Source organism: Cricetulus griseus, chromosome 2, assembly GCF_003668045.3.
Source record: "Cricetulus griseus strain 17A/GY chromosome 2, alternate assembly CriGri-PICRH-1.0, whole genome shotgun sequence".
Lineage (NCBI taxonomy): Eukaryota > Metazoa > Chordata > Mammalia > Rodentia > Cricetidae > Cricetulus > Cricetulus griseus.
The window spans coordinates 24,801,726-24,823,917 of record NC_048595.1 but is presented as its reverse complement, the minus strand read 5'-3'; the positions used below and the strand labels follow the sequence as shown (position 1 = coordinate 24,823,917).

Here is a 22,192-nt window from a genome sequence, read left to right as displayed (position 1 = left end):
TCAGTATGAAATAATGAGAATTAAGTAGAGCATGGCAGGTCTCACAAAGCATATGAGGGCCAAGTGCACCCTATTTGTAAGTGTAGCAACCACGAAATACCCTCAAGCAGCTGTAGTGAGAGATCTAATTACACAGCTGGACGTGGTCATAGGTGTGTACGTGAGCATGTGGGATTTAGTCTCGGGTCAGGACAGGCTTGCTCTCTCTTGAGTCAGGCTGGGTCACAGGGAACACCTGGGAGGATCCTTGGTGCTGGAACCTGCAGCGATCACCCGCCCCTTGTGTAAGTGTATTCTCTCCCAATAAACTTCACTTAACCTGTACTGAATCTAGTAAATCTTCAACAGGATGCAGTCCATCATGGCAGGGAAGCCATGGTGGCAGAGTGTGAGGTGGCCAGCTATGTTATATCTGGTCAGGAAGCATAGAGTAATGAAGACTGATGTTTAACTCACTTTCTCCTTTTTATTCACTCTGGGACTTGGCCCATGAAATGGAACCACCCATACTCAGGGTGAGTCTTCCTGCCCTAAATTAACCCAATCTAGGAAGTCCCTTGCAGATATGCATAGAGCCTGTTAAGGTGACAGTTCACACAACTCATCTCAGCTTCACCCTGCAGTTACTTAGTTAGGCCCAAAGTGCCTGTGTGGCTACTTGGCTTACATTTAGCATCATGTTGGTAAATGTAATGGCCTACTTCTTTGTGAATTTTATGCTAGACAAACTTAACAGTCCCTGTCATTAGGGTATAGAGTGAAGGAAGGTTGAGCAATAAAAACTCAGCTTCTCCGTAGAGTGACCAGAGGGAGGAGATGGCTTCCCTGGAAACCTAGCTTACCTCACTCTCCTTGGGCCCAGCCCATTGTGCTCTGGGCTCCCATTCCATGTCTGCCCTTCTAGTCCCATGATGCACAATTCTGAGCCAAACTCTGATTGTTCCCCTATTAATTTTCCTAATTCCCCTGAAGAAACTTCCCCAGATCATCTAGAGATCAAAACCATGGATGCATAGGAGGCCACGCCCCTCTGGTTAAAATATAGGATGCCCCAGTACATTTGCATTACGGCGCTCAAATCATGTTCAGCATACACATAGCTCAAACAGTGTTCGGGTTCTATTTATGCTAAAAACTCATCTGTGTTTATCTGAAATTCAAATGTCACTGGCTGGCCTTTGTTTTGTTTGGCGGCTCTGTTCTGGAGCCTGTGCTGGCTGTCTCTAGAGAGTTAGAGGTGACAGAGAGGAGGACATAGGGTGAGGAAGCATAGAGGATTTTTGTCCTGATGTGTTCTGTGGCCTCACTGGTCAGGTGACAGATGCCTTTGAAGACACTGCTAGGGTAGGCCAGGGGAAGTCACCAAAGAGAGAGTTACAGATGTGGGGCAGCAACACAGAGTGCATGAGTCTCAGGAGGTCAAGGTCAATGTATGGAAATGGCTGCAGCACTGAGGTCAGTGACTCAGGTTTCGAGTCCTGGTCCTGATCTGCAGTGTGGCCTGGGGTTCCACTGCCCACCCCATTCCTCAATCCCCTGTCTATGGAAAGAGGACAATTGTGGTATCTCTCTGTGTGTGAGATTTGTGTCCAGATGAGGTCTGGTGACATGACTCTGCCAGTAAAAGGTGCTTGTCACCAAACCCACTGACCTGAGTTCAACTCCTGGAACACACATAGTAGAAGTAGAAAGAGCTGACTGTCAAATGTTGTTCTCTGACCTCTACATGTGCCCTTGTGGCATGTGAGCATCTGCACCCCCTACACACACACACACACACACACACACACACACACACACACACACACACACACACACACAGTCATGTAAAAAGTGCCCTATGAAGCTCTGAGCAGTACCCAGGTCATATTAAACATCCAGCTCTTGAGTCTCCTTCTACTTCTTAGGATATGGATCATTGGATCTCGAGATCCTCTGCTGTATTTAAGTCAAACGGGGTTTCTAAGCCCAACATGAGCAATAGCAGTGAGAATACAAGTCATATAGACCAGACCAGGCACAGGCCAGACTGTATACCAGTCCTTCAGGGGCAGTGTCCGCAGTCAGTGGGTCCTCTGGCCTATTCTTTTGTTTTGTTTTGTTTTGTTTTGTTTTGTTTTGTTTTGTTTTGTTTTTAGAGACAGGATTTCTCCTGGAACTTGCTCTTGTAGACGGGCTGGCCTCAAACTCACAGAGACCCACCTGTCTCTGCCTCCTCAGTGCTGACATTAAAGGTGTGTGCCATCACCACCTAGCTTAACCTATTCTTGCAAATAAGGTTTGACTGTACTGCCAATGGCTGCTTTCACACCACAGGGCAACTGAGCCATTGCAGCAGGGGTCATATTTATTAGCTGGTCTTTACAAAAGAAGTTTGCCAACTACCAGCACAAGTTTGTTGCACAGATACACACATCTAATATATACATACTAGTATGCATATATCTTGTACATACATGTGCACACATATGTATATAAATGACATGGTTTACTCATTTATAGAATGTGTATTTAACTAATTATATTTAACTCACTCAATAATGCTTGTTCTGCCAGGCAGTAAATCATATATTACTGTATAAAGAACGCTGATACCACTCCTGCCTCTCAGGGAGTCTATAGTCATATAGAGAAAACTCACAGGCTCTGCTGCAGGGTACTAGAATGAATGAGTGAGCGAATGAATGAATGAATATTGGTGATGTAGGTTGGCATGTAATCAAATCAAAATTCCAATATAACTCCACAGAAGGCCTCCAAAAGCTCCAAGCACTTACAGTGTGGACTTATATAAGTCTACGATGAATTAAATGACAGAGGAAGCCTGCTTAGTTAGTGGACCAGGAGTTCCAGGATTGTGGAAGCCAGTTACCACAATCAAGCCTCTAGACAGTACTTTCTATTCTATAAAAATGTGCTCTTGAGGGATTTTTGTGGTTTATGGTAAAACACAGTATTAATTGAGGTTCTCTAAAGAAATAGAACTGACAGAACAAAACGCATACATACATACATACATACATACGAATGAAGGGAATTTATTAGAACGGCTTACAGACTGTGGTTTGGGTAGTCCAACAATGGCTGTCTCTCATGAGAAGGACCATGAATCTGAAAGTTGTTCAATCCAAGAAGACTAATGTATCGTCAGCCTCAATCTGGTGCTGGATCCCCAGGGAATTCCTAGAGAGCTGCTGGTCTCCAGGTTATGTTGGAATCTTGAAGAAGTGGGTTCTAATGCCAGCAAAAGAAAGACTCAGCAACAGGGTAGATGAACTTGTCAACAAGAATGAGTGCAAGCAGGCAAAAAGCATAAATCCACGTCGTTTATGTGGGCAGATTTTGGGTGGGTCTTTTCCTTTCAAACAACCCAGTCAAGAAAACTCCCCGAGGCGTGTTCAGCTTGGCCTTTAGTTGATTCCAGACATAGTGACATTGACAACCATGATTAGCTATCACAGACACTGAGGATGGCGATTGGTGTTTCATAGGGGAAGTGACATTTCCCTGGGGTTTTGATGGGCGAGTATGTGTGCTAAATGGTGAATTGGAGCGAGAAAGGAGGTGTTTGGGTTTCCTGTGCTTTCGAATAGTAATGATGGTAGGAACAAGATGGTGAAAGGGAAGAAGACAGAAATGTCCACAGGGTCAGATCACAGAGGGAGCCTCTATTTGGTGTTCTCCTCAGATCGAAAAAGGTATTCAAAGGATCCTTTCCTTTCCTTCCCTTTTCTCCTCGTTAGTCTTCCAAACCATTATCTATTCTCTAATGAGCCATTGGGAGGCTCGAGGGCCAGCCTTCGCTGGCACACCTTGAGGGGTACACTTCAGTACTCCCTGAGGTGCTCATGGGGACAGTGTATCAGAAGCAAGGAGGCTGGTAGTGGAGGAAGTCTGTCACACAGATCCAGGGGAGAAATGGTAACACTTCCCATGAGGAAGGAAGGGGGGGCCTGGTGTGATGTTCAAGAGAACAGGATGTGGCAGAGAAGAGGCCAGGCAGCTGCATTTCTTTATTTATTTTAAATGTATTGATTTTAAATCCCAGCCACAGAGTGATCAGGTTGTTTTCCATATTTTTTTTAAAGAACCTTAAGTAAAGTTCCTTACATTTTCCTGGAAGAGGAGGAGAAAGAATATAAGAGTCAGAGGAGAATGCCAACACCAAGAAAACAAGTCCCTCTAAAGGCCCTGGGTCTGCTGCACAAGCCAGATCCCAGAGAGTCCCTCAAGCCTAGCTGACTGGAAGTGAAGGGGAGCAGCTGTCATAGCTTGCTGTCAATCTCAGGCCTGTCTTGCTATCTACTGGAACTGAAGTTACAATTCAGGAGGTTTGGGACTCAGTGCAAGCATCAAGCCTTGTAAGATTCTGAGACCTGTGACCCCACTGCTAAGAAAGGTCACCAGCTAGAGTCACAAGAACAGGCTCAAGGTGGAGGACTCATGTCTGACAAGAGTCAAGGGGAACTGGACAGGACAGGTCCACTGATTTGTGGGGTTCTTGGCACCTCTGTCTTGGTTTGATTGACAGGTAGCAGGAAATGAACAAGTCCAAGCTCCAGGTCCACCAGTCTGATTGTCACCCTTGCTCTTCCTGAGAGGACAGTGTGAGTCCTTGGTCAACATGTTGAGGCATCATGTGGTATGGTCAGCACAGGAATAGCCCATTGTAATTGGTAAGGCTGTAGGCAGAGGGGCCAAGCACTGATGGGGCAGTCTTGCACCCTGTCTTTTGGCCTGCCTTGTACATTTGGCCTTGATTCAACATCCCATGTTCCCTGGCAACCATGTGTATCTCAACAAAGAGTCACAGTGCCTCTGTCCATAGGTTGTTGGGAGGACTGGGTAAGATTAAGCCATTTAGTAAAGTTTTATTAGAATTAGTACATGCCAAGCATTATTCTATAAAACCCAGTGGAGAACAAATTAGGCCTCCAAATGCCATCATCATAGAGTAAGCTTTTGTAGCAGGGTGACACCATAAATCAGTGACTGTGTCAAACAGATTATCCAGCGGATGATACCTCATTCTTGATGTTAATTTTATATAAACATATTAAATTACATAAGAAAATATATTATAGTTTTGGGTCTGGTGGTGCATACCTATACTCTTAGCCCTTTGGAGGTAGAAGCAGAGGGGACCAGGAACTCAAGACCATCCTTGATGACATAATGAATTTTAGATCAGTTTGGGCTACATGAGACTCTGCTTCAAAAAGGGGAGGGGGAGTGAGGAAGAAGTCACATATATAGTCTATAAATTTTATATAAACATGTGATGATACATATCAAATGCATCATCCAGACATCTCTGATCTAACAGAAGGCCTGAGATGAACTAGAGATAGCAAGTAGAGACAGCTCTTTTGGGAATAGAAATGCAAGTCAACCCTTGCCAAGGCAAGGCATGGGTATGTATACAATAAGTTACATTCAAAAGTCCAACAGCTAAAATTGCAGAAGTTGTGAAGGTCACAGGAGCCATGATGAGGCTCAAGGGCCTGGCTTCAAGCCAGTAATCAGATCTCTTTTATTCCTTCACCCTGGCCTTCCATGGCAGATGCAAATTCATCACTCCCACAGCCTCCTTTCCTCTTTGCATGTGGGGGTCAGGGTGTGGGAAGACAAGCTTCTTTACCCCAATCTTTCCCAGCTCTCCTGCTACTTTAAATCATCAGTCACATGGCTATGGAGAGTAGTCTAGTTACTTGATGCTAGAGCTAAGACATCAAGACACGTAGGTGATAGCAGAGACATCAAGACATATAGAGGACATTCATAGATAGCATAAGGGGCTCTTCATTGTATGATGGGAGCCCAAGTCTCAAATTAAAAATAAAACCGAGCACAATGTAGTTCTAGCTGTAATCCAACCACAGAGGAGAGCCATTGTCATACAATCACAGAGCGTATTATGTTGATTGGCAAGAGCTGGGCTTTGTGGAAGGGCAAAATTCCCCACTGCTAATCTACAACAGAATTGTTCAATGCCAAGCACGCCTTTAATAATGTTCTGGGCTGTGTTAGATGTAAATATCCCACTCATGATTTTGTAAGCAATCAAAGGGAAGTTTTATAGACAGGAGAGCAAGAACGGTTATAATATCTATGTGGAAAAATTCAGAAAACAAAATAAAACAAATCAAAGAACTCATGCCTTAGAAAAACTGCTTTGTGGCTTATCTCTAATCTATTTCTGTCCAAAGGCCTTCATTAGACACACAACAAAAGACTAGACTTTAGACGTTACCCTTGATGTTATTTAGGGACAAATGCATAGGATGGGTACATTAATTTTTTAAAAATCATACTATTAAATGTAGACACTCAGGTGATCACCTCTAATATCTGAAGTAATATCTAATATTTGCATCCTAGAAGGATGCAGGAAGAAGAGAAATCATGTGGACAAGTTTTGCCTCTGTTGATGAACAATAGAGCTAGGAAGACCTGGGTTCACAACCAGGCTCTTTCAGCTGCTACAGCAGTCTTACCATGTGCTAAGTTGATTTGCTCCAAAAATCTGTTGAAGACCTAGACCCCAGTACCTGGTCAAATGCGACCTTTGGAAATATCTTTGAAGAAGATGACTTCATGATGAGGTCATAAGGGTGTACCCTGTCCAGCACAGGACACAGAGATGTATCAAGAAGACATCATACAAGGAAGGATAGTTAGAGGCACACATCTGCCCAGACAAGGCTTCCTCGCTGAGACCTGTCCTCTAACTATACAGCAATGACAATGATAGACTGTATTTGTTAGCACCTAGTATCACTTTGTTATGTCATCAGCCCTACTGGTTAGCATGGCCTTTAGAAGAGAAAAACTGTCCTGTTTCCAAATGAGGAATGGAAACCCAGAGAGGCGTGAGATGCAATTCAGTTCATCCTGCCAGAGGTGGAGGGGCTGGATTTGAACCCCACTCTCTCTCAGCTCTAAGACAGCTCACTCTCCTTTCACTCTGTGACCCCCACCCCATCAGAGACTGGGATTAAGAAGGTAATGTGAGGAGTGCACCCCATTCATTACAACCTGGTCCCAGTTGAGGCCCATTTCAGAGTGGTCTGATTAAGAACAGCTCATTAAGTAAGGAGCAGTAAGCATTTGAGAGTGACTTTTTAAAAAGAATCAACTTTTATTTATAGTGACGTTCCAGTCATTAATTTCAAAGGAAGAAAGCCCAAAGCAGAAGCAGGTTCATTAAAAATTCGACATTAGTAATTTAATTAAATTGGGTCTTTGCGTCTTGTTGCGGAAAATGAAACGTTAGTTCTACACCAGTTCTCAGCCTGTTTGCCACCGGTTCCCTCCCCTCACCTTAGCTTGCTTTCTTCTCTAAATGTTTACCTGGCTCCCTCCACTCCCAGCACTCACACACATATCATCTTATTGCCTCTGCTGTAAGCCAGCAGCAGGGCACCATGAGAAAGACTGGCTGAGTCTGGAGTAAGGGATCATGGGAAATGAAACTGAGCCAGCAGCAGGGCATCTTGGGAAAGGTTAAATGAACCATCAGTAAGGGATTATGGGAAATGCTCAGTGATCCAGCAGTGTGTGTGTGTGTGTGTGTGTGTGTGTGTGTGTTGGGGTGAGGGGGGCAGTTATAAGAAATAGAGCTGAGCCAGTAGCTGGGCATTCTGGAAAATGTTCAGAGACCCAACCAACAGGCATCCTGGGAAATGTTCAGTGAACCACCTGCAGGGCATCAAGGGAACTGAGCTAGTTATAGAGGATCTTTAGGAAACAAACAATGAGTCAACAGCGAGGAATCATGGCCAAAGAAAGCCAGCAGCAAGGGATTGTGGGAGAAATCCAGTGAGCTAGCAGCCAAGGTTGGTGGCATGCATTTAGTGATCCAGCAAGAGGTGATCATGGGAAACAATGAGTGAGCCAAAGCAGAGGCTCAAGGGAAACACTAACCAGGGCCAACTGGCAAAGTAGCAGAAGCAAATCCTTTCACCTGGGTCATCTGACGTGCCAGAGGTAGGGGATGATCGGGTCCTTAACATCCTTCCAAAGCAAGCCTCTGAGGACTGAGACCTGTTAACCTAGAGGGCCATACTCCTAGATCTGAGCACAGTAGTTCCACAATAAATTTTTGTTGCACAAATGAGTTGATACATGAATGAATGGCTTCAGCCACTAATTTCTGAACACACAATTATGTCCCTTTAAGTGCCAGGCACCCTGTTAGTCTCCAGGGTACACAGGTGAACCAGCTCCAGACACTGCAGGGTGAAAACCTGGAAGGTGCAGCTTTTATTAGTAAAGCCTCACTCCATCCCCAACTAGATGTTGAGGGAAATGAGGCTTAAAGAGCCCCTGTGACTCAGTCATGAGGGAGACAGTGTCGGCACCTGGCTTCAGACATAGACCAGAATGACCCCAGAGCCTGCCATTTCCTCCTGCATGGAGCTGTGTCCTCACAGAAGGGGAGGAAGGGGGTGGGAGGAGAGAAAGAGGATATTGGAGAATCCTGCCCTGTAGATGGTTGAGATTGTTGGGCCTGGGGGAGAGGCTCTATAAGGCAGGCACCAACAGCAATGTGGGTGGGAAGCGGATGCCACAAGGGTTTAGGGAAGCCAGGGATCCACCTTGCTCTTCTCTGTTTTCCTCATGTTTGTTCACTTCAAGTCTCCTGACCCCTACATTTTTTTCTATGGTCTTAGTATATTTTCCCCATCTGCCTGAAACACCCTTGACCTTGGTAATTCTTGCTAATCTCAGAGTTCTGCAGAAGTGTGACCTTTTCGAGAAGTCACCTCTGAGCCCCCAGTGTGGTTTGACTCCTACCATACCATGTAGGCCATCTTTAATGGTGCCTGTGCCTCCCAAGGGGCTGAATGGTAGATTCATTTGACTTGTGCTTATGTTTGTGCCAGGCTTTGTCCTGAGGCCTTTGAGTATCTTACAACAATTAAATAGTCACCATGACCGTTTCAGGAAGGTGCTGTTGTGATCTCCACTTACCAGTGGAGAAGCTGAGTCACAGAGCCGTTCAGAGACTTCGTCGGGGCTCTACTGAGATTCTGGAGTCCTTGCTCTGTTGGAGTAAGATTACCATACATGGGATAGGGATGATGTAGATTAATTTTATTAGGGAGAAATCACAGCGATGCTGTCAGACTGGCGTCTCTGGTCATTGCTCTGTGCCGCTCTCCTGCAGTGGTGGTGGAGGAGTGGCCTTTGGGTCAGGGGGAAATAAGAGACACAGAGGCATACCCTCCCTGCAAGACTGACAGGTCAGGGTGCTCTTGCACTCTCCCCAAGGCCATTTGCTCTGGATAATGACAGTACACACACAGGTGCCGTGATTGCGCTGGCTCACTGCATAGGGTACAGCCTGTTCCCGGCTCCCGAGCCCCACTTTACACAGGCCTGGCTGATGAGAACATGAAAATCCAAGTCGTCTCCCTCCTCTGTGTTTGGCCCAACGTTAAACAACCCCTTTGACTCCCTGCACCTGCAATACCACAGAAGCCTCTGCCTTTAGACAGGGTGGTAGTCACAAAAGAAAGGACATCGGGTTTAAAGAGCAATGAGCAAGGCCGTACTCTTTGGCTCTTGTGTGGGTTTGAATCAAGGCGGCTGTGACCAAGAGGTTAGTGTGCCCCACCTCTGGGGGCCACTGGACTCACTTCTCTATTAATGAGGATGGTGGGTGTAACTCACACCCAGTGCTGCCCATCAACAAGCAGACACCTGTACATTCAATGAAAAATCCTCAACCTATGACCTCTTGCACGTAACCCAATCTCTACTGATTGGCAGCTAAGAGAGGAGAGCCAGTCTGTAGCAGCCAGCCCCATCCGGAGAAGAAATGAGATCCAGACAAGTACCCTGGCCCAAGGGGAGTTGCTAGGATCTAGGTTGTGTAAGCCAAGCCCAGCTCACCAGCCACATCTTTCTCTCCTCACAGTTCTCCCAAGCCACACTTGTGGGAACCCAGGGAGGCTGCCCAATGGTGTCCAGCAAGGCTCCACCTTCAACCTGGGTGACAAAGTCCGCTACAGCTGCAACCCCGGCTTCTTTCTAGAGGGCCACGCAGTGCTCACCTGCCATGCCAGCTCCGAGAACAGTGCCACGTGGGACTTCCCTCTGCCTTCCTGCAGAGGTAGGTGACTAAAGAGGGCCTGTGGGAGCTTGTGGAGGCTGGGAGGGGAGACCCAAACTTCTAGTGGGATCTATCTATCGGTAGAGTGCAATGGTTTCTTTTTGTGGGAATTTCAAATCCAGGAACACTGAAGGTCCCTGGGTCCCCAGATGCTCCCCCAGGCTCCTCAGCCCCACTTGGCTTCCTAGTCCTTGGATCTACACTCACCAGGTTGCTTCCAGATTAAGAAATTCACTATAACACTGTGTCCTGCCCACTGGTCCCATCTCAGAGGAAGTGCTTACTTCTGTTGTGTTAGACACCATCATTGTTGAACCCCATCCATTGAGCATCTCCAGATGATTCCTACTGGCCTTGTGCTGGCGTTTTTCCATTTTCAAATATAAATTCAACTGTTATCCCTATTTAAAAATTTCCTCCTCCCACCCTCTCACCACCCTCAAAACACAAACTTTTCTACAACTTGGGTGACCGGCTATCCCATTTACCTAGGATACCCCGTTTTTAGTTCTGAATGCTCCATGTACTAGGAAACCTACTCAGTCCCTGACAAACCAAGACATCAGCCACCCTACTATTTTTTATTGTTCCTCCCATTCATCAAAGCCAAATAAGTGTCAATCATTCCTATCTGAAGATAAGTAATACATGATCTGTTTTTTTAAAGAGCTTAAAAAATACTGAAAAGGAAAAGAGGGGGGATAAAACAAAGTTTATACATTTCAAAAATACTGTGTGTGCATCACCTTCTGTCATGGTGTATGTGTGTGTGTGTGTGTGTGTGTGTGTGTGTGTGTGTGTGTGTGTCACCTTCTGTCATGGTGTGTGGTCATCACCTTCTGTCATAGTGTGTGTGTGTGTCACCCTCTGTCATGGTGTGTGTGCCTCACCACCCCTCATGGTGTGTGTGTGTGTGTCACCTTCTGTCATGGTATGTGTGCCTTACCACCCCTCATGGTGTGTGTGTGTGTGTCACCTTCTGTCATGGTGTGTGTGCCTCACCACCCCTCATGGTGTGTGTGTGTGTGTGTGTCACCTTTTGTCATTGTGTGTGTGTGTGTCACCTTTTGTCATGGTGTGTGTGCCTCACCACCCCTCATGGTGTGTGTGTGTGTGTGTGTGTGTGTGTGTGTGTGTGTGTGTGTGTGTGTGTCACCCTCTGTCATGGTGTGTGTGCATCACCTTCTGTCATGGTGTGTGTGCATCACCTTCTGTCATGGTGTGTGTGTGTGTCACCTTCTGTCATGGTGTGTGTGCATTTCCTTCCAGGTTGTTACTTTGCTCATTGCTATGAAAAAATACCTGACAAAGCTACTTACATAAACAAGGCTCGTTTTGACTGCCAGTGTGAGAGGATACACTCTATCATGGCAGGGAAGTCATGGTTATAGGAGTGTGAAGCAGCTCATTTTATCTGCATTCAGAATGCAGAAAGAGGTGAATGCTGGTATTTTCCCTTTTTATTCAGTCTGGGACCCCAAGCCATGGGGTAATGCTGCCAATACTCAGGATGAGTTTCCCTGCTTGATCAAATGTCTCTGGAAATGCCCTTATAGACATGTCCAGAGGTGTCTCTCCTAGGTGATTCCAAAGCTTATCAAGGTGTCAGTCAAAATCAACTGTCACATGTTCTTGTCATCTTCCAGTGCATACTAGGTCTGTTCCTATATTTATGTACATGGGTTGGCATTATTCTGCCTGTAGGTGACTTTCAGTTCCTCAAAAGAACATCTATCTTAGCTTAGATTGATTTATATTGCTATGATAAAACACTGTGACCAAAGCAACTTGGAGAAGAAAGGGTTTGTTTGGTTTACAGTTTACAGTCCATCACCAGAGGAAGCCAAGCCAGGAACTCAAGGCACAAACTGAACAGAGGCCATGGAGGAATGCTGCTTACTGGCTTTCTCTCCATAGCTTACTCAGGCTGCTTGCTTTCTTATACTATGAGGACCACCCGCCCCTGGGTGGCATTACCCACAGCAGGGTGATTCCTCCCATCCCACTACCCCAAGCCTAGCTCCTAAAATTGCTGCCAGGCTTGCAACCCATCCTGATCTCCCAGCTTCCTCACCACAGGCTAGCCCTACACACTGTCCCCACACCATGCTGCCTAATCAAATTGACATTGTCTGGCCCATAGACCACCTAGCTTTCTGATAGCCTTTTGCACTACTGACCACTCTTTTCTTCCTAAACTCTCATCTTCAAGTCCCATAGAACCAGAACCCACAGATGCTTGTGTGGGAGATCTGTTGGCAGTTAAGAAATGTTTGCAGGTAACTCTTTTGCTTCGAGTTGAAATTTCCTCTCTGATGAATCTTCCTCTCGAAAGACTAGCCTCAGGGCCAAGCGGCTCTCGCCTCCCTCCATCTGCACAGTTTATTCTCAGCAGCAGGGTTGAAAATTACCTGGCACACATACCTATTCCCTTCTCCCCACTCACATGACAAGACATCATCAATTGATCCCAACACCCTCACCTGCTGGAGTCCATCTTCCAACAGACAAGCCACCAGTCAACCCGAGTTGCCACTGCCTCATGCTTGTTTATTCTTCCAAGAGAACTGGCTTCAGTTAGCCTCTCCTGAAGGAGCCCATGGAACTAGAGCTGCCACCCCCATCTTCTCAGGCCCCATACCTAGCCCAGGATCTGCCTCTTTTTAGGTTAGCAAAAAGAAAAAAAAAGACCAAGTTGGTTGGGTCTGACTTTGGATTCTTCACAGAGGTGTGGCCCAGGTGGCCTGATCCCATGTACCTCCTTTACCCATACTCAGCCCTGGGGATGTCACCCTTAACACATTCATATTCTAGGGGACATGTCAGAATCATGACGTGGTACTATGCCAGGAAACGGAGGGGTAAATGAGATTGCATGTCTCAGTTGTAATCCAGGAAGCACAGTCCTTTCTTAAGCATCATAGACATCACACCCTTTGGTCCAAGACAGAAACTAAAACAAATGTAACCCAAGTCTCATCTACACAGTCTACATTTGTCCTGTTAGGCAGAATTCCTCTGCCTATACCTTCTTGAATTTTCCTCAACTTCCCTCTCATCTAGCTCCCAGCACTGGTTCTACTCGGGCAAGTATGATGGGAACTTGGAACATTTCTCTGGACCCTTCCACCTCCATAAAACCAAACCCTCCAAAACTCATTTAGTGAGCAGAAACCTAGAGGCATTTGTAGGACCATGTCATTCACTAAAGGGTGTGCCAGTGTCAGGAACTTATATCTCTGCCCAGCAGGTGAGTTACCACAAACACATGGCTGACCCTGACACTTCTCTCTGCTCAGCCTTGGTGACTATAGTTTCTCTGGGAAGTTACAGGGCACCGGCCATCTCTCCTTTCTCCAGCCCCTTCTGCCTGGAGGCTTCCTGCACTTGGCCCTGGTTCGGAACTTCTGTCCACTTTGTAAGCACAAAAGTCTGGTTCCCTCCTGATTTTGCATTTTCTAACACTCCCTTCTCCTCTAAGGCATAGGGTGCATTTTCCTAACCAAAAACAACCAGCCACCCTCCCCCCCCTGCCAAAAAAAAATGGAGCTGGCCTATAAATTTTCTTTTTGCAAACTCCATTAACAGCGGTAAATGATTTGAGCCAAGTCTGATTAGGTCACCACCATCTAGTGCCAGTGCGTCCTCCCATAGGAGCAGTGGGTACCTTTGACGGAAGCCACATCCCATCTGTAAAACATGAGTGTGGTGCTTATAGGAATCACTCCTGGTCTCCTCCAACTCCCTGCAGCTTCACACTTGGTCATGATTCCTCTCTTCTCCCTGACTGACCTTCCTCCTGGAACTACTCATATCCTTGGGAATCTCTTATCTTTGATGTGACAGCCTGTTCTGAGTTCTGGCCCAGGAAGAAATGACACCTCTCCAGCCCTCCTTGGATATGCATCATGCTTGGTTCACACAAATTCTGCTTCCCCCAAACCTGCTCTTTTGGTTGATTGGTGAAGCATCATTACCCTTGGTGGCCAAGGAGAGCCCCCTATAGGTCCTGCACCACCCCCTTAGTCTTCTGCTATAGACTGGGCCCTCACAGCTGCAGGTGTCCCTTTGCAGACTGCCACCTACCAGACCATCCTCTACCGCCATGAAAGATACAGGTCTGACTGTGTCTCTCATTGCTCAGCCTCACCCCAGGAGCTCGTCTTCATTGACTTTGATAACTTTTATATCTGTAGTATGGAGCACAAGACCTTTCTAGAAAGAAGCCCAGACCAACTTTTGTGGCCACCCCCCCATACCTCCACCCCCCATACCCCCACCCGGCTGTTCAGTCATCCCTGAAGGAGCTTGACTAGACCCAAGATAGATGATGAATGGATGTTTTATTGGGGGAACAACTTAAACCAACAATAGTAAAGAACCACCACAGCCTTCCTGCTCCTGAAGATACAATCTCTGCCTTCCTGATGCTATCCCTGACCCAAGAGAGAGAGCCTGCCCTGCACTTCCCTACCTTCCAGTCACATCCATACCTGAAGCCACACCCAAAGGGGTATGACCACTAACACAAATTTATTGGCAAGGCTAGATGCTACTACTACAGAAGCTCCCACATGAGCCACAGGGAAAATGTCTCCATCAGCACACAGAAGAAAAGCTCAGGGCAGAGGTTCCCAGCTGCCCATGGGGTTGAAATGTGGTTGCTTCCTCGTCTTAGAATTCTGGGCCTCCCCCTTACCCCTAGAGCTCTGTCTTTATTGATGCATCCTCAGTAACAGAAGTGCTCATCTGAAAGCGATTCTTTAGGCTGTTCTTCTCAGGTCAAGCCTCTCCAGAGAAAAAGTGTTCACTGGTTGCTCAAGCCATGCCAGCATGGCTGTGTTTATGCTCAGGAATGGGCCTCCCACACAGGACTCTCCAGGGCTGATATCATGAGTAGATTAGCCTCCCTAACAGAAAGCTGTCTGCAAGTATTTGCTGGATGAGTGGCAGCCTGACTAGGCCTTGTTCAGTGCTGGTGTCCAGCAGGCATGCAACCACAGAGGGAGCTTTCTGTGGGACACATGGCCCACAGCTCTGCAAGCAGACTCAAAAGCCCTGATCTATCCATAGTGGCACTGAAATGGGGTTTGGGGTCAGGGTGCAAGTCAAAGCACAGGCCAAGGTGGGCTATGGAGCAACTAGGGTTCCAGGCACAGCAATCCTGATGCTAACTCAAGGATCCCTCCTTCTGAGGATCCTGGCCCATCTGGGTTCTATCCAGCTAGCAGAGAGCAGAAGGCAAGGCCTGTGTTGTCCCTTGATGTGCCACTCTAGGCACATTCACAAAGGAAGAGGTCCCTAAGAGACACAAGCATGGTGGAGATTCTTTGAACCATAGCAAGGAGACCATGTGTGTTATAACAGCCTGCCTCTGACTCAGAGGAGCATCAGAGAAGGATCAAAGGAAGTTCTGGGAAGAGGGGGCATTTCAGATGCACAGGGGACAAGAAGCAGGTGTTTGGGAGAAACAGGCTGGAGCAAGATGGGCTTGGCCTTGGAAAGTCAGGATAAGCACTGCTGGCTGCCATCAAACCCCAGGGGACAGACATTCAGTCAGCAGTTTGGAGAACAGGCTCCAAGCTAAAGTGCATTTCTGGGCCCAAGGGGTCACAACCAGCAGACTGTAAAATGGTGCAGTGTTTGGAGTCAGACAGGCCCTAGCAACAGCAGCTAGAGCTGTATGGTCACTAGAATGCAGCTAAGCCTCTCTGAGCCCTAAAGTTGGTCTATTAGCAATAGCCTTACAAGGCTAATTGCTAATCTTCACTCATTCCCTCAGTGATTTGACAACATCCTGTTAAGTGCCTGCATACTGTGTACCACCTAGACATCATTCATCAACTGCCTATTGTGTACCATCTAGGATCATTAATTAACTCCTTATTGTGCCAGGTATTGGTCTAAATACAGAAATCTACAGTGATGACTGATACAAACTCAAACCCTATGAGATCACAGAGTTTACATCCTCGTAGCCAAGACAGGAAATAGTCAACCATCAGATAAACTCAGACAGGGATGAGAACCAGGAAGGCAGCGAGGAAGGCTCCTTTAGATGGGTGAAGCTCACCTTTTTAGGTGTACTTCAGGAGAGGTCTCTTTGGAGGTGACAGACAAACTGAGGCCTGAATGACAAGAAGGAGCCTGTTGAGTACAGACTGGGGAACAACATTCCAACAAGTACAAGAACAGAAAGTGCAGAGATGGGCAAAGAAAAGAGGCAGAGCTGTTAAAGGAACAGAAAATAGACATCTGGGCAAAATGCAAGTGAGGGGTGCGTGAGGAGGACAGCATTGTGAGAAGCAGGGTGAGTAGGTGGTGTTGAGGCCAAAATTCAGGGGGCAGCCAAAGGGGGGTTGGGCTTTGAGCGAAGGTCAGGCTCAATTCAACTTACTTTTAATGAAAAGTCCCTGGAGGGTGGGTGGGGACAGGGAAATGCCTCAGTGGGTAAACTGTCCTGTGGACACATGAGGACTCCAGTTTGATTCTAGTACCTATGCCAGGCAGCTCACATCTATAATCCCAGAGCCGAGAAGGCAGAGACAGAGGGATCCCTGGGGCTCGATATCAACCATTTTAGAAAAATGGATGAGCTCCACGTTCATTGAAAGACCCTGTCTCAAAAAATAAAAATAAATAAATAAGGTTGATGAAGACCCTGACTTTGACCTCTGGCCTCTACATGAAACCACATACACTAGCACACACCCATGTTCACACAAACATACACACACGGACTCATACACATGCACACACATTCCCTCTGGACACAAAAAAGAAAGGCCCTGTATTTGGGCAGGAGACATAGGGGAGACAATTAGGAGGTAGCTGAAACTAGATCCAGGGTGGCCTTGGTAGAAGTGAAGGGTCAGGCATACAGGATCTGGGTCTCAGTTTGGGGTATAGCTCATAGGCTTTGAGGTTGACCAGAAAGCTTTTTCTGAAGTGCTGACCAGATAGGGGTGATGATGGGCAAGTTGAGGGTAACCAGGACAGGGCAGGGGCCTGTGTCCTCCAGAATCTCAAGATCTGGTTTCCTCAGGGTAAAATTTGAGGGTGCTTGGGAGCCATTGATATGGAGATGCTCTTTCTGAAGCCAAAGGAGTCCTAAGCTAGCCAGAGCTACTCAGTAAGGACTTGCTGGGGGGAGTCAGATGTCCTGGACAACAGTGCAGATAATAGAGGACACAGGTACCACATATGGGGCCTGTGTGACTGTCAATCAGATTAAACAGTTTGCAGCTGGAGTAAATAGTTTTGGGACTGGGAGCAACTGGGCCTGAGCCATGCAGTTGCAGCTCTTATAGTCAGCCTCCTGGAGCAGGACAAGTCACAATGTGGAGTCTCAAGTCCCATTCCCTGATCCAGATCTGCGCCTTGTCACTTGTATCAATTTGCTAAGAGGCTTTGTGCCAGTCACTCAGTCTCCCTGTGCCCATTTTCCCAGCAGTCATTGGGACTAATAGCACTACTGAGTTCAAAATGGACTGAGATTCTGCTTATGGATGCTTCTGGCAGAGGGCTTTGTTCCAGCTACTACTGTGACTCTGCCTCAGACACTGCTGGTCAGCATTGATTGACATCCTGGCCCTGCTTTGTCTAATTTAATCCTTATAGAAGCCTAAAGAGGCCACAGTGTTGCCAGTCCCTGTTGGAAATGAAGGGTCGAAAGCCCAGAGAGAGAGGAGGTGGATGGTTCCATTTATGGGACAGTAAGAGGTAGTGACACTGGGACACCCCAAGGCTATGTTCCTGCTGCCGATGATCTTAACCACCACTGCCCTCCATGGGCAAGGATGTTGGTCATCTAGTGACCTTGGCAAGAGACTCACAAATCACAGTGACACATTAGCTATGAAGCTCTTTCCCATTGCTGGTGCAGGGCTTGAGAGCTGAGCCTTCTGCATTTTGGGGAGGGGAGTGCCAGGAAGCCTAATGTGTCTCCTTGAGTGCAGATGGATCAGGTATGGATCCATGAGGCTTGTGAGGCAGAAAAACAGGTGTGGACTGGGGAAGCTCTGAAGCCAGGGAGTCCTGGGTTCAAATTCCAGCTCTGGCTGTGGTTGTAGCTATGGGGCTGTTTTAAACTCAGCCTCCATTTCCTCATCAGTAACATGGAAGTTGCCTTAGTTTCTTGTTAGAGGCAATGGATATGCAGATAAAAACAACTTATAGGAGAATGTGTTTCTTCTGGCCAGTAGTTCAAGGATGGATATAGTCAGTCATAGCAGGTTGCAAGTCAAGGTTGCAGGTGTTTAAAGCAGCTGGCCACATTGCATTCACTGTTAGGAAAAGAGAGATGAATGCTGGTGCTTAATTCCCTGTCTCCTCTTATACAGTTCAGGATCCTAGCCAGGGAATGGTGCCGCCCACAGTAGGCAGGGTCTTCACACACCAGTGAACACAGTCAGAGAAGCCCCCACATATGCCCAGAGGTTCCATCTCCTGGGTGATTCTAGTTTCTATCAAGTTGACAATTGTCACTAACCATCACAGGGGTGACACAGCTGACTTCGTAAATGGCTTGAGGGTTCCTGATGCACATCCTGTCCCCTGAGGGACACTCCACAAAGAAGAGCTCCCTAATCCAGCCTGCGCTAATCAGGTCTCTATCACTATGGCAAATCCATGAGACAAAATGCTAAATAGTTGGAAGGATTTGCCATGGCTGTGGTTTCAGAAGCTCAAGGCTAAGGTCAATTGGCTCCCTCACCTTGGACTCCAAAGGAGGCAGAATGTCATGGCGGGGGAATGTGTGGAGGTGGCTATTCACCACAGACATGCAGAAAGCATGAAGAGAAGATAGGTTCGCAGGGCAGGAGATGGCCTCAAAGGACACTCCCAGCAATCCATTTCCTCCAACTATGCCACCCCCTTCAGAAGTTTTCATCAAATTATGAACCCATTAGTGGGTCAATCCATGGAGGAAGGCAGGGCCCTTGGAATCCTGTCACCTCTTGATGACTGGCTCTCCTCGTTGGAGTCAAGAGTTCAACATGAGCCTATTGAAGAATACTTTGTGAAATGATACCAACCAGGAAGAACTGAATGCCACTTTTCTCTCAGGAGACCTAAATGAGGGGACACTGTCTGTGAAAAGAGTGTGGCCAAGGGCACTCTTCTTATGAGCCTCTGGTTATTACCCAAAGTTTTCATTTGTGGGGCCAGGAGGAAGAGGAGTTATTTCTAGGGGCATGTAATAAGTGGTCTTTTTGTTTTGAAGACAGACTAAGATTATGTAAGCTTTAGTTTACTGTGCACACCTTTTCCTATGATACAGCCGGCTTTAATCATATGCACGCCCACTCATACATAGGCATAGGATGGTAAATAGGGGTTTTTTTCTCCTAAAAATCCATTCTGAGGACACCGGTTGCTTTACTGCACATGCACCTAAAGCCAGTTAAGACTAGATCATCACCCTGTCCCTAGTTTCATGATAAGCTCTGGAGGTGGTTAGCTGCAAAATTACTAAGGGTTTCTAAGGAGTGACAGGTGAGAATGGCTGACTGCTTTGCTAGGAGAGGGGTGTCCATGTATCTCTGTGCCCACGGGGGAGCTGTCCAGGTTTCTAAGTGCACTGTTGGGAAAGGTGTGTGTGTGCGTGCGTGCGCGTGTGTGTGTGAGTGTGTGTGTGTGTGTGTGTGTGTGTGTGTGTGTGTGTGTGTGTGTGTAAGCCATGAGAAGTTTTGGGTTGCTGACTCTCCCTATGTGCCTGCCTCAGTGCTGTGTCTTTAGGGAGTTGAGCCTTGCTGCTTCTGTTTTTGCTCTAGAGTTTCAGGATAGTGACTTCACTACAGGGTCTGAGGCCCTGTCTTTCCTCTGAGGCCAAGGACCCTGAGCAGGAGGAGATGGACAGAATCTATATATTTAGTTATCGGGATATTTAGTGCTTTGAAATCATATGATGGGGAAGGTCTGATTCTAGAAAGTTCCTTAAAGCTCTGTCACTTAGGCCAGGACCCCATAGCTCCCAGGCATCCCAAGGTAAGCTAAGGAGAGGCCTAGCACACTTCTTCCTTGTTCTTCTCACTCCTTCCTACACTGTGAGTCACTGAACAGCCTACAGGGGCAGAGGGGACAGAGGGATGGCTTTCTGAAATTATAGTTAATTGGAGAGACTTCAGGAGGAGCTAAAGCCAATCATAAATAAAGTCATAAGCTTGGAAAGGCAAATATCGGCAAGGCACACCTGCACCCGGAACGCATGACTTGATGGAGGTACAGGAGGCCCACTGCCAAAGGAGAAAGCATAGATGAATATTTTAGGGCTTGGGCATCAGCTGAAGGTCGTATTTTATGACTCCAAAGTTGTAACTATGAAATACGATATCTTGTTTAAAGTGTGAGGAAATCTCCAAACAGCTTTTACAGCATCTTCAATCAAAACAGGATGGTTCCAGAGCCAGTGGGTCAGAGGAGCCCAGGACAGAAGAATGACAAATTCTCCTCTGAGCGCACAGGTGGCTCTGGTCGATGGGTACTTCGAGACCTGGTTCCTGCTTTCAGCATGGTCCAGGAGTCCCTGGTTAATGCTGGGACATTTGAAAGTCTTCCAATGGCTTAGCAAGCCACTGTCCAACTGGAAGGGTCTTTAGTGTAGACGGGAGTGTCATCCTGGTAGAGCCCTGGCCTAGCCACTTCCTGAGTGGCCTTAGCAATGTAACTTAACCTCTCTGATCTTTACTTTCCTGCTTAGTTTGTGGGTTCACCAAATACTCTTTGAATGCCTATCTCATGCCAGGAAATGTGCTAGGCGCTGGGCACAGAGCACACAATCTCTACCTTCAGGGAGTTTAACCTCTAGATAACGTCATTGACCGAAGAAGCGTGGGAAGTAATTATAGGAAAGCATATGGAGTGTGTGATGGGGGTTGGGAGTTGTTTCTAGAAAGATCCTTGAGGGAGTGACAAGGGCCCCTAAAGCCTAGGAGGGGGCTGGGCAAGCTCAACAAAAGAGAGAAGATTCCAGAAAGAGTGATAGGTGGACTTAGGTGAAAGGATACAAGAGGGGGACTTGCCATGCCTGGGGATGGGGCATTGGGGGGAGGCAGCAGGAAGCAAGGAAAACTGGAAGGCGGGGCTTTCCCTGATGTTGAGTGACAGTAGGTTAGGGATGGGTTTTATAGAGTAAGAGCATAGGGTCAAACTGCCACTCCTGTGCCCATCAGCCCTGCCATTATGAGAGTTTTGAAGCCTGGAGTCTTTGCATCTTGTCATAATGAAAAATCACTGACATTTGGGGAGGAGTCATGGCTGAGGTGACTGGAGCACCTGTGACCTCAAGGTGTGTGCTGTGGACATGGGAGACCTCAAGTAGTCAAGAGGCAGGAGCAGGCCCCACCCTGCAGACCCAGGTCTAGGACAGGCTGCGCAGGGGCAAGTTTAGTGAGCTGAGTGAGAACACAGTGTATAGAGGAAGTAGACACAGGATCCTGAAGTCCTCAGCCCCAGGCCAGCATCCTCCCATCCCCCTGGATGGACACCCTGGCCATCCAGGGGGACCAGGCCTAGGCTAAGACTTTCTGCAGAGGCCCTGTGGCTCCCAACCTGGACAGCAACTGCTCTGGCCAGGATCCATTACACCTGAGCCCTTCTGCCTAACTCTCTTCTTTTCTCCGTCTCCCCCCCTCCCCCTCTGCCCTCCTATACCCAGGCTCCTCTGCTCCACAGAGCCTGGTACCTCCCTGAGCATCAAGGGCATCTTTCTAGTCTTTCTACTCTGGGTCTGGCCCCTGACTCCCTGCTGAGACCCTTCATCACACTTCAGCTCTCCTTCCTTCTGCCAAGCGAGCAGAGCCCAAACCCTTCAGCAAGACTTAGCTGCATTTCTGTTTGCCCTCCCCCCTGGCCCACTTGCTTCTCCCCCCCCCCACTGCTTCCTACTGATCCCCTTTCCTATGTCTCTCTCAAGGTTGGGGTGAATGTCCCTCCCTTCCTTCAGATGTCCCTGGGGCCATCCAGGTGAACCCATTTGGTTCCCTCCTCCAAGAACCACTCTTCCATACCCAATCTTTCTAGTAAACTATTTATCCTACAAACCCCAGCTCTAGTGAGGCCTCTTCTGCT

The 22,192-nt window shown here is 47.3% G+C and overlaps 1 protein-coding gene across 1 annotated transcript in view; it reads left to right on the top strand.

Annotated features, from left to right (window-relative positions):
• The window catches only part of Csmd2 (CUB and Sushi multiple domains 2), a 552,860-nt gene that overhangs the window by 190,772 nt on the left and 339,896 nt on the right, over nucleotides 1-22,192 (top strand). The window contains exon 4 of the mRNA XM_035438911.1: nucleotides 9,926-10,120. Within this exon, the coding sequence (XP_035294802.1) occupies nucleotides 9,926-10,120 (195 nt within the window). The remainder of the gene's footprint in view (nucleotides 1-9,925; nucleotides 10,121-22,192) is intronic.